The following is a 17,050-nucleotide window of genomic DNA, read 5'->3' as shown; positions in this document are numbered from 1 at the left end:
TTGGTAAGGCCACACTTGGAATACTGCATCCAGTTTTGGTCACCACGATGTAAAAAAGATGTTGAGACTCTAGAAAGAGTACAGAGAAGAGCAACAAAGATGATTAGGGGACTGGAGGCTAAAGCATATAAGGAACGGTTGCTAGAATTGGGTATGTCTAGTTTAACGAAGAGAAGGACGAGGGGGGACATGATAGCAGTATTCCAATATCTCAGGGACTGCCATAAAGAAGAGGGAATCAAGCTATTTTCCAAAGCACTTGAAAGCAGGACAAGAAGCAATGGGTGGAAACTAATCAAGGAGAGAAGCAACCTAGAACTAAGGAGAAACTTCCTGACAGTTAGAACAATTAACCAGTGGAACAACCTGCCTCCAGAAGCGATGAATGCCCCAACACTGGAAATTTTTAAGAGACTGGACAGCCATTTGTTCAAAATGGTATAGGGTTTCCTGCCTGAGCAGGGGGTTGGACTAGATGACCTCCAAGGTCCCTTCCAACTTTATTATTATTATAACCAGCTGGCTTTATTTCAAAACAGAATAGATTATAGAGCATATACATATCAAATAATTTAATAATTATGAAGTCATTTTATATTAATTATATATTGAGCAGGGTGCTGGCCTAATGGTGAAGACTTGCCTCCCACTCAGAAAGTTGAAAATACAATCCTAGGTAGCAGCAGATATTTCTCTCCTAGGGGTGCCAAGAAAAAAATTTCTGCTGTGAACTCTGCATAGACATCAGGAAGGGCATCCAGCCAGTAAACTCTCAGCTCTATCCAGTCATCACGACTTTCTCCCAAATTAAGAGATTACAGGGTCATAAAAAGTTGATATTAAAACAGAAGACTTTAGAGCATTTGGAATAAATGCCACTGCTGACACCAAATTGTTTCATCAATTTGTACTCCATCTCCAAGATGCGCCTAGAGAAATGAAGGTAGATCTCATTTAACAACTATAATTGGGACCAGTAACTTAGTTAAGCAAAGTGGCCATTAAATAAAACTACAACCGTGCTTGCAGTCCAATTTCAGCTTTCTTTTGCTCTTCAGATCTGCCAAGGATTAGCTGCAAAGTTACTTTTTCATCACCATCCCTTGAACTGTCACAGTATAGCATGAGGCAGTCCCTAAATGAGGATTACCTGTAATGAAAAGTGAAAAAAAAAAAGATCTCAGCTCAACTTCAGTGAAAAATTACATAAATAAGCCCTAAATTCCAAGCTAACCACTTCAAAGGACGTCAATGTAAATGCAAATTAACATGAGCCAGACTCTTGTAAACAACAACAAAAAAAGCATCCACGACTCTTCTCGGATTTTCCCCTGCGATCCCTCCACCGACCCTCTAGATGGCGCTCGCTCCTCAGGCGCCTTTTCATGCCTGCTGACCCGCCGGGCTTCCCTGGTCTTCCCTTTCGCTCTCCCTGCTTCCCGGCCTCAACATCTCGACCGCCTCCATCGAGCGTCAAACACCGACAGCCCTGCCTCTCATCTTTTTATACCACCGTCCCTCGGCACCGCCCCTTTCGTCTTCCTCGACCAGCCAATGGCGGGTGGCTTTTCCACGTGACGTCCGCGCGTCCAATCCGCTGAGGCGACGTCGGGTTGAGGGGGAAGGCCTCTAAAAGAAGGCGGCCAATGGCGCGCAGGGGCGGAGTCGCTCCCTTCCGACGCTCGCCTGGTCGCGGCCGCCATTAGAGAAGCGAGGCGAGACTGAGGGGAAAAAATTGGCCGAAATAAGGCTCTGAGGGGAGGGAGTCGTCCGAGACAGCCTGAATATTGAGGGAGAAAAGGGGGGAAGTGTCGTCGTCGTCGGCATGGGGGAGACCCGCTGAAGGAGACGGCCGAGTGGGCGAAGGCGGCGGCTGCGCAGGAGGAGGCGGAGAAGGGCATCCGGCACTCAGGATGCCTCGGCTGGGAAGCCGCCGACAGAGGCACCGCTGAGGGAAGAGACGGCGAGGAACCGAAGAGGAAACGCTTGCGCCGGGGGGGTGGATTTATTTCTCTCTCTCCCCCCCTCTCCCGAAGTCGTCTCCTCGGTCCTCACCTGTCAAACAAGCCTTCGGGAAGGACGCCGGAGCCCCAAAATCGCCTCAGGAATTTTAATTTTTATAGGAAAAGAGGACCCGGTTTCCTATTCCGGGGAGGCCCGAGACGTTATTTATATTGAAAAGTCACCCTTTTTTTTGTTTTAAAAAAAACTCTATAACCCTCCCCTCCTTTTATTTTGAGGTGGGGGCAACCCCCAGATCCCTTCCCCTCCCCTCGGCGAGGTCTCCTCAAAGTCTCTGGAGGAGGATTAAAAAAAAATATCTGGAAAAGAAGAGATTTCCTCACGTTTCTGAAGGGGGGGGGGAGAGCAAGAGCCTTTCCAAGTGGCTGATTGCGATTCCAGATTTTTGGTTTTTTTTTTAAAAAAATACATCGTTATCTCGAAGATTTCCCTCTTTCGGCTTTTCTTCCCGGGTGCGAAGAAAAAGTTCCATAGTTTTTTTTTGGGGGGGGGGGTAGCTTGAGGAAAAAGAAAAGGCTTGAAGACAAACTTCCATTTGTTCCAGTGCCTGGAAGAAAAAAAAGGGGACGAAGTTAAAGGAATTAACCAAAAAAGAAAAATCCTGTTTCCAGTACATATTTCTTGAGAGAGGGGGGAGAAAAGCTTCCCCCACCCCACCCGCAAAACCCCATCGCGGGGCAGCAACTCCTCCAAGAATTGATCGCACGGAAAAACAGCCTGAATTGAGGACCCTTCGTGGTTATTTTGGGAAAAAAGATCCACTCTTTTTATTTTTTTCCTCCCTTTCGGCGTTTGAAAAAGGAAGTTTCTGGCCGCTGTTTGCAGAAGGGAAAATCAAGGGGAGCTGAATTAGTAGCTTCCTATTCTGGGAAAAATTCTTCGCTTTCCAAAAAGTTATCTTTGGGGAAGAGGGCATTTGGCCTCTTGGAGGCCAAACGAAACGAAATTTGGTCGGTTTTCTCCTCTTTTGGAAGATTTTTTGGGGGGGGGCGAGGGGAAAGTAAGGAATCCACCCCCGATTTTATTATATTTTCACCCACTGAATCGAGGACCAGGAGGGCTTTTTTTTGTTGTTTTGGATAAAAGATTTGCAAAGAGAACCGGAGAATTGTGACTTCCCCCCATTTTTTTTTTCTTTTTTCTGGAAAAGCGTCTTGGCATCTTAATTTCGAAGGGGGGGGGAATCATCTTACTGGAAATTGACTTTTTGCTCTCCCGATTCCGCTGTTTGCTTCTTGCAAAAAAGAAAAGAGAAAAAGGCAAAAAGGAAGATTCCTTCACCCGGACTGGAAAACCAAACACCCAGCCGTGGATTTCGCTTCCATGGGAAGTCGGAAGATTTTCAAGGCGGCTCTTTAAAAAAAACAAAGCGGCGGAAAATACGCTTGTGTCGAGCGTCGTAAAAAAAGAAGGCGAACTCTTTCCCCTTTTCCTTTTGGAAAAAAAGCCGAAGGAGGGGGAAGAGCCGGGGCTTGCGAAGAAGTCGCGGCGGGCCGACTCCAAAGTGGAAGTTCCCTCCTCTTCTCCGCGCCTCCTCTTGCGGGGCTCCCTGACCGTCCAGTTCTTCTTTCGGGCCAGGGAGGCTCGAGGCAGCTGGGAGAAGAACGGCGGGGTGGCTCGGCCCTGCCTCGGCTCGCCTGCTTTCAACCCCGCCGCCGCCGCTCTTTCTCTCCTTTTCGCGTGTGGCCGTGTCTTTCTTGCAAAGCCAGGGTGACGGGAGAAAAACGAGGCGCTAAAGGGAGCAGCGGGCTCGATTCCTGGATTACTTCACACCCGCCCTCCTTCTCCTCCCCCCCCCCTTCTCTTTCGCTGGCTGGCTGGCTGGCTGAAGATCGTAAATCTCTCGCCTTTTGCCAGCCCTTTTGGATTCACTATCCCCTCCACCCCCCGTCCAGCCTTCGCCGGCCCCCTCCTTGCCTCCCTCCTTCCGCGGATTTCTCTTTACACCTTTTACTGCCCGGGAGGCGTTGAAATTTCTTTCGTTTGAAAAAAGCCCTCCTTCCTTCCTTCCCTAGGCTTAGCTTATTTCTTCCTGCTCCGGGCAACCTCGTCACCCCTTCTCTTTCTCTCCCTGCAGTGCGTGTGTGTGTTTTAGAAAAGGAACAGGCCCGTTCTCTCTCTCTCTCTCTCTTCTCTCTCCCCCCCCCCCAATCACACCGCCCCATCCCTTCCTCCCTCCCTTTGATTGTGTCTCCCTCCTTCTCGGTCTGGTGTGGTGTGTGTCGCTCTCTCGCTCTGTCTCTTGGCTTTTCTTTCTTGTCGGAGGCTTGTGGGATAATGGCGTGCGGGTTGTGGCTGTGAGGATGAGTTCCTGCTTCGTGCCGAACGGGGCCAGCCTGGAAGATTGCCATTCCAACCTTTTCTGTCTGGTGAGTGGCTACTTTATGTGTGTGTTTCTTTTTTTCTTTCTTTTTTTGTAAGGGAGGGGGGGAAGGAGGCGTTGAAGGGCAGATCGCAGGAGATAAATCGTGCAAGGGAAAGGAGGGGGGCGAGAGAGAGAGAGATGAGATCGCCAGCAAAGAGGAGGAAAAGAAGGTGGGGGGAGAGAGAGAGGAATGGAAGCAAAGCAGCCATTTTTAGCATTCTGCTTGGAGGAGTCCTCTGGAGTAGGCCTTTGCCAGGAGTCGCCCAATTCTCCCTATGCCGCCCCCCCCTCTTCCTTCTCGCAAGGCGATTTGCCTACAAGTCTGTTTTGCACTCTTCTTTTCTCTCCCAGCACTTTCCTCTTCCAGTCCTTTGTTTATCACCTTGATTTTTCCCCCTAAACTTTAGTTTTCTCTCTCCGGCCTTTTTGTTGTTGTGGTTGTTGTTATAGGTGGGTGGCACTAGGAACATGATTTCTTGTGTTTATTTTATCTCGGCTCATTTTCATTCTGTCTAGCCCAAAGCATGCCTTTCCCCCCCTCCTTTTTCTCACGCTAACTTTTCCGCCTTCACCCCACTTCCCTAATAGTAGAACCCTACTCAGATTGGAGATAAAGTGCCTCTGGGGGAGGGGCCTTGTTATTTGTAGGTTCCAGTTTTGGATTTTTTTATTTTTAAAGGATGGATGGAGGCAAACCAACAACCCAATGCTTTTTTTATAACATTGTTTTCCTTTCTTCGGTGGAATCCAGTTGAGTTTCCTAACCAGAGTTTTGTCCTCTTTCTCAAGTTTTATTTAAATGCCGACTGGTAGCTACTTTGTCTGGTTGCTAAAAGTAGATGAATTGCTGTGGTTGTATGGAGCGGGTGCAACGAATTCAAGAAGCTGGAATACATCAGCAAGAACCCAGGTTGCGGGTTAGGCTGGCCCATGCTCAGAATTATCACTGCCCTATTTACTTCTCCCCTCCCCATTTCAAATGCACCAACTGTTGCAAATTCTGTCATTTCATGGTGTGATTGAGAGCAGAAGCAGATTTTTTTTAATATTTTCTGCTGAAAGGGAAGTAATATATTGAACAGAGCATAAAAGATAGTTGAAATTGAGCCCAGGCAATTTCCGTAATAATTTGTAGACCCTATTTGTGAAGGAGCAGTGTGGTGGTATTGCATACCTGGAAGGAAGAGGTGGAAGATTCTCTTAAAAGTTCTTTTGAATTATGCTTCAAAAATGTCTTAATTTATTTTGCTATCTCTTTCCTCTCCATTCCTCTCTGGTAGAAATAGTAACAATTAATGCTTTTATTGGAATTCATGCATTTAAAGCCAGTTTGGATCTGTTTAATTATGTCTCAAGTACTAAATAAGTTTGCTAATGAGGGGCTTATGGCTGAGGTGTGTTTGCATTTCTGACAAATGCAGACTCTCTTAGGGTGCAAGTTCTTTATATGGGGATAATCAGTAGATACAACCAAATGAGCCATTCAGAGTAACCTTTTAGATGTTTTGACTCAGCTCTCTCAATACTTTATCATTAGACTGGGTGACATGAGAATTAAAGTCCAAAGATATCTGGAATGTGCCCTGGCGTTATTGAAAACATTTTTTTTTACATCCTATAATGGAATTTTACTGTGTTTGAGTAACAATACTGCCACTGATTTTATGGAGCACAGATTGACTAAACATAGTGGCTACGGTTTCAAATGTTTATCACCCGCAAGACAATTATTTTGTAATTTCTAAAGTGTCACGTGTTTCTTCATTAGAATAAGAAAAGTTTGCTTGAAATCACTAGAACTATGCCTTTCATAAAGTTCGAAATTTTAAAAGAGAACATCCAATTCTTTCTGCTCTTAATATCTGTTCAATTTTTCTATCAGGCTGATTTAACTGGGATTAAATGGAAACGCTATGTATGGCAGGGCCCAACGTCTGCTCCGATTCTTTTCCCTGTAACGGAAGAAGATCCCATCCTAAGCAGTTACAGTCGTTGCCTAAAGGCTGACGTCTTGAGTGTGTGGCGACGAGACCAGAGGCCTGGGCGCAGAGAACTATGGATCTTTTGGTGGGGTGATGACCCCAATTTTGCAGACCTAATTCATCATGATCTAACAGGTAAGCTTTTGTGCTCCTTTTGTGATGGTACCGTTCTTCAAATTTAACATTTTGTCCCTTGACTTTGTTTTACTTATTTATTTATTTAACATATCCCACTTAGAAATTTTTATTGCTAGTTTACTGGCTTTGACAGGCTTGGCTTTAAAGGGAGGATGAAATGTTTATTATTGTGTTTGCTCATACAGTACTGTTTGTTTCTGCTCCAAATGATTATATTTTTTTATATTTTAAGCTCCATGTAGTGGATGCTGCTGTTTTACTAATGTTGGTCTACGAAGGGCTGCACATCCTGCTAGTTCTGTGTGGAATTTTCACGTGGTTACAATGGCCACAGCTTTAGGTGCAGTATGAAAACAAGCAGGGTGGTAAAGGCCACGTATATGTGCTTGGAATGTTGTGGCTTCTCTGGGAAAAATGTTGCAAGAGGATGTATGGATGGCTTTATTTCCTTATCTGAAATTTTATCTAGCATTGTCTGCATTTGGAAAATGTGTTGAATTTACAGGTCTGGCGATGAGGCAGGTGAAAGATTCGGGTAGTTTTGTCAGTTATGTCACATCTACAGGAGAATTGTATTCTTTCCTTCCCGTGCTTTCCCCCCCTTTCAAATGGAAGTTTTTGGGGTCAGGAGAAGTGCTGTATTTAAAAAGAAAATGAGTTAGAGGAGTAGATAGGATCTGTTTTGGCTGATCAAACCACCATCTTGGGTGAGTGGCTGGATATGTATGCCTTTGCCTCAACAGTTTACCTACTTAGCATAAACAAGCTCTTAGACTGAGTTCTTGACATCTTCAGTTAAAAGGATTAAGTAGCAGGTGATGGCACCCTTCACTGTCTGATGGTATTGGCTACATGAACAAGTAGTCTGACTTGGTACTGTACACACCGATTTATGGTCTTAATATAATTATACTAGTAATTGGTAGGAGTGAATAACGTGCATCATTTCACAGTTGTTTATGCGTTCACACATACTGCTGATTAATCCCCTTTTTGCTGTCAACAGTTTTCTCCCCAGGTCCTTGCGAGAATTAAGTATCTATTTAGACTAAGAGGATTATATTTTTAACTAGTAATACGGGTTACCTGTATGTAAATAAACAATAGGCAATATTTCTTTTCTTTTTTTTTAAAAAAAATATCCAAACAGAAGTAGTTGGAGAAAAAAACTTGTAGAAGTTGAGTTTTGTGGAAACTTTCAAAATAGGCTTAGCAGATTTGAATTGCCTGAATTTGTCTGATGTAAAGTGTCCTGTATCAGTAATTCATAAGTGCAGTTCCTGAAAGTACTCTATATGGCAAGTACACAAGAAATAAAGTATGAAATCTTTAAGTTAAAGTTTTAAAACGAACTGTATCAACCATGTTCGTTGTGTTTGTTTTATTGAGCCAAACATCGAAGTAATTGAAGCAGTGCAAATAACAACAACAATATAATAAAGTCGGAAGGGGTCATCTAATCCAACCCCCTGCTCAGGCAGGAAACCCTGCCTGATTGAAAGGTTAAAACAAGGTTTGATAAAATAGTGGCAAAAATTTGAGGAAAGGAGAGGTTATAAATAGCCCAGAACAACTTAATTTGTTGTGTTCTAAAAAGAGAGTTTTACTTTACATAGAAAGTGAGGTGTTAGTTTAGTCTGAAAATAAATCGGCATAGTTCAACTGTAAAGCTGCGTATCAGTGGTCTTCAGAACATATGGACAATCCCTCTAATTTTGGAAGCATCATCTTCCAAGCACTTATTTAAACACAGGCTATTTAAGCTATTTTTTTCATCACCTAGCAAAGTAGTGCGTGAGCTTGCCTTTGGCAGAAGCATGCTTTTTATAAAGATGCTCATCAATGTTGAAATGTCATATTTAATCCTTGAAAAGTTAGCGCCTTCTACGTGCTATATTATTGTAACTTAAACCTTTACATATTCTAAATGCTGCCTGTATGAAAAAGCTAAAGAGTTATTTTCCTACTTATCCTCAGACGAATAGACATATTACGAGAAGGGAATAGGAATGAAAATGGAAAGCAGTCACAGTTCCCACTATCTTTAGACAGTTGTCTAAAACGGGTATTCCCTTTCAATTTACATCCAGAATCGTACTCACCTATTACAAAGCTTATAGAATTTAAGAAAGATCAGTGCAAATAATGTACATGGAAGATTTTAGCATTAGCATTAGCATTAGATTCTCTCATGCTGTGTAGCATATTGGGCAGCAAGGGATCTCCAGTGTTTTTGGTTGAGTATGTCAGCATCTTCTCATGTGATGTTTAAAGTCTTTAAGTTCTTCGCCATGTATAGATAGTCCTCGACTTGCGAACACAATTGAGCCCAATATTTCTGTTGCTAAGTGAGACATTTGTTAAAAGAATTTTGCCCCATTTTACGGCCCTTCTTGCCACAATTGTTAAGTGAATCCCTGAAGTTAAATTAGCAACACGGTTGTTAAGTGAATCTGGCTTCCCTATTGGCTTTGCTTGTCAGCAGGTGGCAAAAGGGATCAACTGACCTGACCCCAGGACATGGTCATAAGTGTGAAAACTGGTCAGTGCAGCTTTAACTTTGAACAGTCACTAAATGAAGAATCGAGGATTGCCTGTATTTCGAGAGTGTCCATTTGGCATCCTGGGGGATCCATCTCATTGCCATCTTGGGAATTTAATTATTGTATATGGAAGATACAATAATAAAATAGCCACTGTTGTTTTGAACTAATACAGCACGAGGGTATTATAATTTCATGTTAAAACAAGCATCTCTCTCAACTTAGAGAATTCTGAAGATTTTAGCATTAAAAAGGGACTATTTGTAGTTTAAGATTGAAATGAAGGGTCCTTGGTGCTCTCTGTCTAAGCCAGTGGTTCTCAACCTTTTTAATGCTGCGACCCCCAACCTGTTGTAAGTCGAGGACTACTCAGCCAGTCGTAAGTCGAGGACTACTCAACTGGTGCAACACCGTTTGCAGAATGGGACTTTTGGCAGGCTCAGCAGGGCAGAGACAGCCTGGAGAATTCCTATTGGCTTTTGAAAGCCAATAGAATTAGACTCTATTCAAGAGAGTCTATTCTATTGGCTTTCAAAAGCCAATAGAATAAAAGGGAGTAGCATAGCTAAGGAAAAGGGGGAAAAATGGCGGACTGCGTTGTTTGGCGACCCCCAAGAAATGGTCGTTCGACCCCAAATGGGGTCCCGACCCACAGGTTGAGAACCACTGGTCTAAGCACTGATGATGTTACCTAGTCTGGGTAATGAAATGTCTGCAAGAAAACAGCCAAGCTCAGAGAACAGCAAGGATGCCTTTAGTGGTATAAAATATCATGAAACAAAATTAAAATTTCTTAATAAAGCTGTTCTAATGAATAAAGAATGAAAATACACATGATCCGTTAAAGTGTTTGATTTTAATTATTGTTGTAGATAAAATTCAATTCAGTATGTAAATCCTAGGCTCATTATTTGAGGCAAATGGATAATTCTCTAGCAAGACTCATCTGTATTGTGATGTATTGTGTATTGTATTGTGGTGTTTTCGGTTACAGGTATTTTAGGAAGTAGAATTGTTTGTGTACTTTGCATAACCTTGCTGTGTTGCTATTTTTACTTCTGGCTTTGCTGTATCCTGCTAGCAACTTTTAATTTGACCTATTATGTTTCAATGATTGTTCTTCCCTTTAATGTATTTAATTATGGCTGAAAAACTTCAGCTATTGGGTTGTTTAATAACATAATATATAGTCAGTTAATGTAGAAGCCTTGTTGTAACATTGGCAGTAATTACAATGTACACTGACTATAATATAGATCAGGAGCAAGCAATATGGTGCTTTCTAAGGTCTTTTTGGATTTAAGCTTCTACGCTTTATATTGTTTGATCAGTGGCAAAGTAGCAACGGTCCAAAACATCTGAAGGGCACAATTGTGTGATGAACAGCTACCCAAAGCATTCCCATTTTCGTATCAAATTCACACAATTTTGCTGTGTCTTCTGTCTGGCTCAGGACTTTCTGTGGCAATGAAACAGCACTGTCTCTGGACTCTTCTGAGATCTCTCTTTATTTGCTATAACAGGAGAAAGGAAAAGCTTTATACATTCAACAGCTCAAAGCTAATCAGTATATTGCTAAGAATATGAAATGCGTGGTTGTGATCCTAGCAGCAATAACAGGGTTGCAAAACACCTAGAAGGTAACTAAGTCCTTTACCGCAGGACTTAGTATTGTTATCTAAGGAATTTTCTTAAACCTGTCCAGGCATTAAGGAGCCACTGCTGTCAGAAGTTCATTTTTCTGGAGTACAGACTTTTCCCCCTCCCAGGCTATGGAATTTATTCCCCCTGCAATGAAGCTTAGCCTTTATTCTTTTCTGCTTTGGGAAGAGCAGAAGATATATTTCTTTAATATGTATATATTTTCATGGTTTTATTTTGTATTTCAATTTTTGTTAGCTGCCTTGAATAACTTGAGGAGCAAAGCATTTGCATTGAACATGGATAAAATCTATAAAGGTATTAAAACAGTGGTTCTCAACCTGTGGGACGGGACCCCATTTGGTTGGGGTCGAACGACCATTTCACGGGGATCGCCAAACAACGCAGTCCACCATTTTTTCCCCCTTTTCCTTAGCTGTGCTACTCCTTTTTATTCTATTGGCTTTTGAAAGCCAATAGAATACTCTCTTGAATAGAGTCTAATTCTATTGGCTTTCAAAAGCCAATAGGAATTGTCCAGGCTGTCTCTGCCCTGCTGAGCCCGCCAAAAGTCCCATTCTGCAAACCGTGCTGCACCAGTTGAGTAGTCCTCGACTTATGACCAGTTGATAGTCCTCAACTTACGACCGATTGGGGGAACCACTGTACTAAAAGAAATATAAAATATCTAAAAAAATCAGTTCAGATGTATGTTTAGCAAAATAGACAGGTAATTTAGTAGATAAGAGAAGACATTCCTTTATATTGAAAAAAGTTTCTTTCTGATTCTAAGATGCTTCTTGTCTTAAATATTTATTGCTGCTTCAGGGATTTACAGGGAACTAACAAATGTAACTGTAAAATATAACTGGCACTGAGGATGTTACCTTGTTGTTGTTGTTAGTTGTGAAGTCGTGTCCGACCCATCGCGACCCCATGGACAACGTTCCTCCAGGTCTTCCTGTCCTCTACCATCTTCTGGAGTCCTATTTGGGTAATAAAACACCTGTGGGAAAATAATCAAGCTCAGAGAGCACCGAGGACCTCACAAACTGAACAACTGTAGATATCAGATGAGCGTTTAAGTATATGCTTTAAGTTTTGTTTACCGAGATCTGAAAGTAAAATATTTGAAATGATCAAGAGATCAAAATAAATTAATCCTGTGATGATACCTTTAACATCATCAAACGTCTCCTTATCCCAGGTCTTTGGGAAGGACTTCATAGGTGGCTAAAAATGCCAAATCCAGTTTAAACATCTGGCTGATTGTGTGATGGACCATAATAATATGATATAACAGTTCTTGAAAAGAAGAAAGTCTGGTTCATTGGTGCTGCTATTTCTGGTAATGCTAGGATTGAGGAAAAACATTTAGAAAAAAAAATACAAAATAGCAGGACTTGCAGACTGAGGTTTAAATGCTAATGGAAAAAGAAATCCATTGTTATTCCTAATTGTGAATTTGAGCTCTTGGAGTGATACCTAAAAGACTTCCTTGCACCTGGAAACGCTGAATTTATTAGACCCGAGAACCCTAATTTTACAAAACAAACAGTAACCCTTACCTTGCTTGGAACTGTCTATATTCTTAGGTGCTACCTTAATAATTCTTAGATCCTTGGTTAGGACTTGAATTATTAAGTTTCCACCGGTGTTAGACTGTGAATCTAACTGTAGATTACCTAGTAATCTATACTTGAACAGTATCACAGACCTCTCCTCTTGATATATTTTGATTTATGTTTTAATGTAGATATATTTGTATGATTGTAAGCCACCCGGAATAACCTTAGATGGATGTAAGTTGGGCGGTCAATAAAATTTATAAATAAATAAAATAAATATTCAAGCCTAGTGTCAGATAATTTATTCCTCTAACCCTTTATTGGTTATTTAAGACCCCAACCTGAGGTCTTCTCTGTTGCTTCCCATACAAATGTTTTAGCTGCTGTGCCAGGATCACATATATACGAAACATGTACTGTATCACAGTTGAGCTATATCCTTTTAAATTGCACGTTAGTGGGTTCCTAATACGTTTGTGACTGAAGCAGGCTTGAAAAGGAACATTCAGTTTTATAGCTCAGTTTGCCACTGTCTAAGAAATTCTGTGGTAGTTTTGGTGTATAGTATGTAATAAATTGAGAAATTATTATTGCTGTGGTGCCAGTTGGATCATAAGCATAAGCCAATTGGGATTAATTATTTTTTTTTAAAAAAAACCTTTGTAATACTGTAATTAAATAACATGTTGTTAAATATTTTGATAAGAAAAAGAGATGGGTATAGGCTGTAGTCCTAGAATTGAGTAGTGCATGCTAAAAAGAGGTTCTTTAAAAGGAGAGATAGCTAAATATTGTAGTGGTAAATCTGTAGCTTCCTTATTTTGTCATCAAGAGTTTGTTCAGCCATAACTTGCATAGGCTCTCTGCTGTAACGCTGAGCTGTAACTTAGCACATAAAACCTATTTTTATCCTTGACAGTTTCTGAGCAAAGGCCAACAGATGTGTAGGAGTATCTGTTTAAGCTTTGCTCACTGTTGTGTTATTTGCTAGAAATAAAACATCCAGAAAGAGAAAGGATGTATTACTGGACTATCTTGATCTGCAGAGATATGCAAGTGTTTATTTTACTAAAAAGTCCTGGTTTAGCAGAATATAAAGGAAGTTAGATTGTTACCGCAGATTTATGGGCCCTGTGTAAGATTACATGGAAATCAAGTATAATTAATGGTTGATTGATGCAGACTTTCGCTTTTCAGAAGGACCCATTTTATCTTTGAAATGACAAGACAGAATTAGCCTCAATTCTCAGAAAACAAACCACATTCCCTAATTCAGACAGAACTGTAAACAAACTCGGACTGGAACCACCTGTGTCATTTGTTAACTGCTAAGCCAGTATCTAGGCAAATTTATCTCAATGTGCCATATGAATGCTCTGACTTTGCCTCTAATTTGCTACTGCCTGCTGAATTTGCAGGCATTTATTATCCTACCTTTTATTTTTGGTCAGCCCCAGTCAGTATGCATACCTAATGTTCCTGCCTCCCATTCCCACCCAACAACAATCCTGTGAGGTAGGATGAGTTGAGAGAGAATGCATTCAGTCTTAGCTCCACAAGGCCGTCTGGAAACAGCGAGGAACCAGCCCCTGCCGTGTCGGCTCCGCCCCCTGGGCGCATGCTGGGGAGGTGTCACCCTTTGTGAGGAATGAAGAAATGCACCATCGCCTGGAAGTGGCCAGCAAATGGCCCTCACCTACTTCACATATCCGGCTTGATGGGCTCTGCCCTGGTCCCACCCCTTTCTGCCAGAGACCCTCAAATCTGTCCCACTCCTGCCCAGGCCCCCACAGGCACCCTTGATACAAATGATGTAGAGCTGGCCACGCCCACCCAGTAGGCCACACCCCCAAGGGCAACCGCAATGCTGATGCGGCCCTCAATGAAATTGAGTTTGACACCTCTGGCATAACGTGTCAGAGGTTTGCCATATCGCTATGCTGTAGCCAGAGACCCTCTCATCCCATCAGTGGTTTAACCAATCATTCATTCTTAGTGGAAAAGTCAAATTGAACTTGGAATTGTCTGCATGCAAAACAGTCCATTCTACCTGTTAGGCTGTGTCCCTCACATTGATTTGCAAGGGTAACATTAAACCTGCGAATCTAAGGATTGCATTTTTTAATTTTGACTCCATCTTTCTGTTCCTTATCAATACTTTCCAGAGGGTCGTCAAAGAGTGAAGTGGATGCAGGTGAGAAGCCGTAGACGTGCAGCGCATGTTAGGTAGATGATGAAACAGCTCTTTGAATTCAAGTCATAATGTTCAGCAGCTGAGGAGCTCATTATTCTATTTTAATATTTTTCAACAAAGATATCAGCTGTCCAGAAGATAGGGATATTTGCTGGATATTTTATGTATTTATTGTACGATCAACATTGCCTTGCAAATGTGACGTTGGATACATGTATAATCTATGTGTTCCATTCCAAAACAATAGCAATTCTCCATTTTTTTTATTAATCTCCCAATATCATTATAAAATCTTTGGACCCCCTTGATGGATAAGATCTAACCTTTAATCCATCATTTTGTTCCCTTAAAAATTGCTGTTGGCTGTCTGCAGTATTACTTTTATTAGGCTACTTCACAGTTTCCTTGGTTATTAACACATTCAGAAGTGGTTATGCAACAGTGCTTTCTAGGAAGGCAGATGAAGTGCTGTACCCTCTATGAGATAAGAAGCTGGTTTCACCTTTTTTTTGGGGGAATCTTCTGAGAATGGACTCAAGTTGAAACTCTTCCTAATAACCCTTACAGCTTCCAGTTGCCAAGCTTCCGGGAAAACGTAGACTGGAGTTACCTCTTACCTAGCTAAACTAATAATAATAATTGTTTTTTTAGCAATAGACTAATTTTGCACAGTACAGTTAGCCTATTTCCTCTGTTTTCCACATAAGGTAAACCAGAAGCATATGTGTTTGTTAATATTTTTCTTTCTTCATCTTAGCGGTGTGAAAGCTTTTGCATTAAAAAAAAACATTTTAACAAGCAAAATGCTTTGATTTGTGTGATACACGCCTACATTTGTGGAATTTTTTACTAGATTTTTCTTTACTTAGTTGCTATTCTAGACTTTCTTCTTCAAGGTTTTGAAACTGACTAGCATAGGGTTCAAAAGCTTTAAGCATGATTTGTTTTGCTTTGCTATGGTTGCATTCATTTTCATTCTCTGTTTAAAGTATCAGTAGCTTCTAGAATTACTGAACACCATGCTAAAAATAACTGGGGGCAGTATACTGTAGTGATGGGCCTCGCATAATGAATGACATAATCAATTTCAACTGAACCTTCTTAGAAGATTATAAAATAGCAGCGGTAAAGTTCTGAAAAGGAATAATTATAGCTTTTTCAGACCTTGACATTTTCTTGCGTGTTCTGGCTTTGCTTTGGAGCATGAAGCACTATTGCTGCAGCGTTAGAACTCCAGCGGTGGGTGATTCCTTGTGCAAGTCTGTATTGCTTGAATTATTTTGGAAATTGGTTCAGAGCAGTGATTTCAAAGCTTTCTTGTGTTCTGAGAACTGTTTACACATTGGCTGCTTTTTCATAGAATATTTTCTGTTGGTAAACAGTCACAGTTTTGCAGACCAAAGGAAACGCAGCGGATGTGTTGTAATGTACAATACTTTGACCTCAGTAAAGCAATTGACAAAAATCTCATCGCATCCCTGTGGATAAAATCTGCGCACGTGAGCAAGATGGTATTGTGGTTTGGTGGATATGTAACTAGCTGAATAATGTGATACAGCAATTAAAAAGCCACTACATACTTTGGGCTGCATTAATAATAGAGTTGTGCTCAGATCAGGGGAAGTAATAGTTCCATTGTATTCTGTACTGGTTAGACCTCACTTGAAGTACTAAGCATTGTATTTTAAAGGGGACATGGAAAAACTGGAAAGTATTAAGATGAGAGCTACCAGGGTTCAGGAAACTAAACTATATTGGGAATTATTAAAGGATCTGGGTAGATTACGGGCAAATATCTCAATGAACAAATAACTTAAAAGGCTGTTATGTTTGTTTTAACTTGACAGCAGAACAGCAAACAAATAGGTTGACCTGGAAGAGTTGTAAACTGACAGGTAGTCCTCGACTTACAACAATGATCATTCAAAGTTACAATAGCACTGAAAAAAGTGACCTTTTTTACATGACCATTGAAGCCTCCCCAGGGTCACATGATCAAAATTCAAAGGCTTGGCAACTGACTCACATTTACAACAGCTGCAGTGTCCCCAGGTCACGTGATCCCCTTTTGTGACCTTCTGACAAACAAAGTCAATGGGAGAAGCCAGATTCACTCAATGACCACGTCGCTATCTTGAACAACTGCAGTGCTTCACTCAACAAATGTGGCAAGAAAGGTTGTAAAATGGGGCAAAACTCGCTTAGCAAATATTTCACTTAGCAACAGAAATTTTGGGCTGAATTATGGTTGTAAATCGAGGACTACCTGTAGGGACTTCTTGATGGCTGAACTGCTAGTTTGCTTAAAACAGCAAGGAGTTCAGTTTTATTTGAAATGTTTAAATGTGGATTGGATGGCCACATAATCAGGATGGTTTATAGTAGGTTCCTGGGGCTTGTCTGGGTGCATGTTCACTATGAAAGAGACAGTGACTAGTGTTGGGCTCCAACTTAATAATAATAAAATTGGAAGGGACCTTGGAGGTCATCTGGTCCAACCCCCTGCTCAGGCAGGAAACCCTATACCATTTCAGTCAAATGGCTGTCCAGTCTCTTCTTACAAACTTCCAGTGTTGGAGCATTCACCGCTTCTGGAG

The 17,050-nt window shown here is 41.4% G+C and overlaps 1 protein-coding gene and 1 long non-coding RNA gene across 3 annotated transcripts in view; one reads left to right on the top strand and one right to left on the bottom strand.

Moving 5' to 3' along the window:
• Positions 1–557: 557 nt before the first annotated feature.
• On the bottom strand, positions 558–1,491 carry LOC120310971. Its single transcript, XR_005557500.1, has 3 exons — positions 1,351–1,491; positions 1,019–1,150; positions 558–929 (listed from the first exon to the last, which is right to left on the bottom strand). It is a non-coding gene; the product is annotated as an uncharacterized LOC120310971 (long non-coding RNA).
• Positions 1,492–1,661: 170 nt separating this feature from the next.
• MED13 (mediator complex subunit 13) overlaps positions 1,662–17,050 on the top strand; it is a 168,274-nt gene continuing 152,885 nt past the window's right edge. For both annotated transcript variants that reach the window (XM_039349995.1, XM_039349993.1), the window contains exons 1-2: positions 1,662–4,391; positions 6,270–6,504. In XM_039349995.1, the coding sequence (XP_039205929.1) occupies positions 4,326–4,391; positions 6,270–6,504 (301 nt within the window). In that variant the 5' untranslated portion in view covers positions 1,662–4,325. The remainder of the gene's footprint in view (positions 4,392–6,269; positions 6,505–17,050) is intronic.

This window comes from Crotalus tigris, unplaced genomic scaffold, assembly GCF_016545835.1.
Source record: "Crotalus tigris isolate CLP2741 ecotype Arizona unplaced genomic scaffold, ASM1654583v1 scf7180000018306.2785112, whole genome shotgun sequence".
Classification (NCBI taxonomy): domain Eukaryota; kingdom Metazoa; phylum Chordata; class Lepidosauria; order Squamata; family Viperidae; genus Crotalus; species Crotalus tigris.
This window is presented reverse-complemented; position numbering and strand designations above follow the sequence as displayed.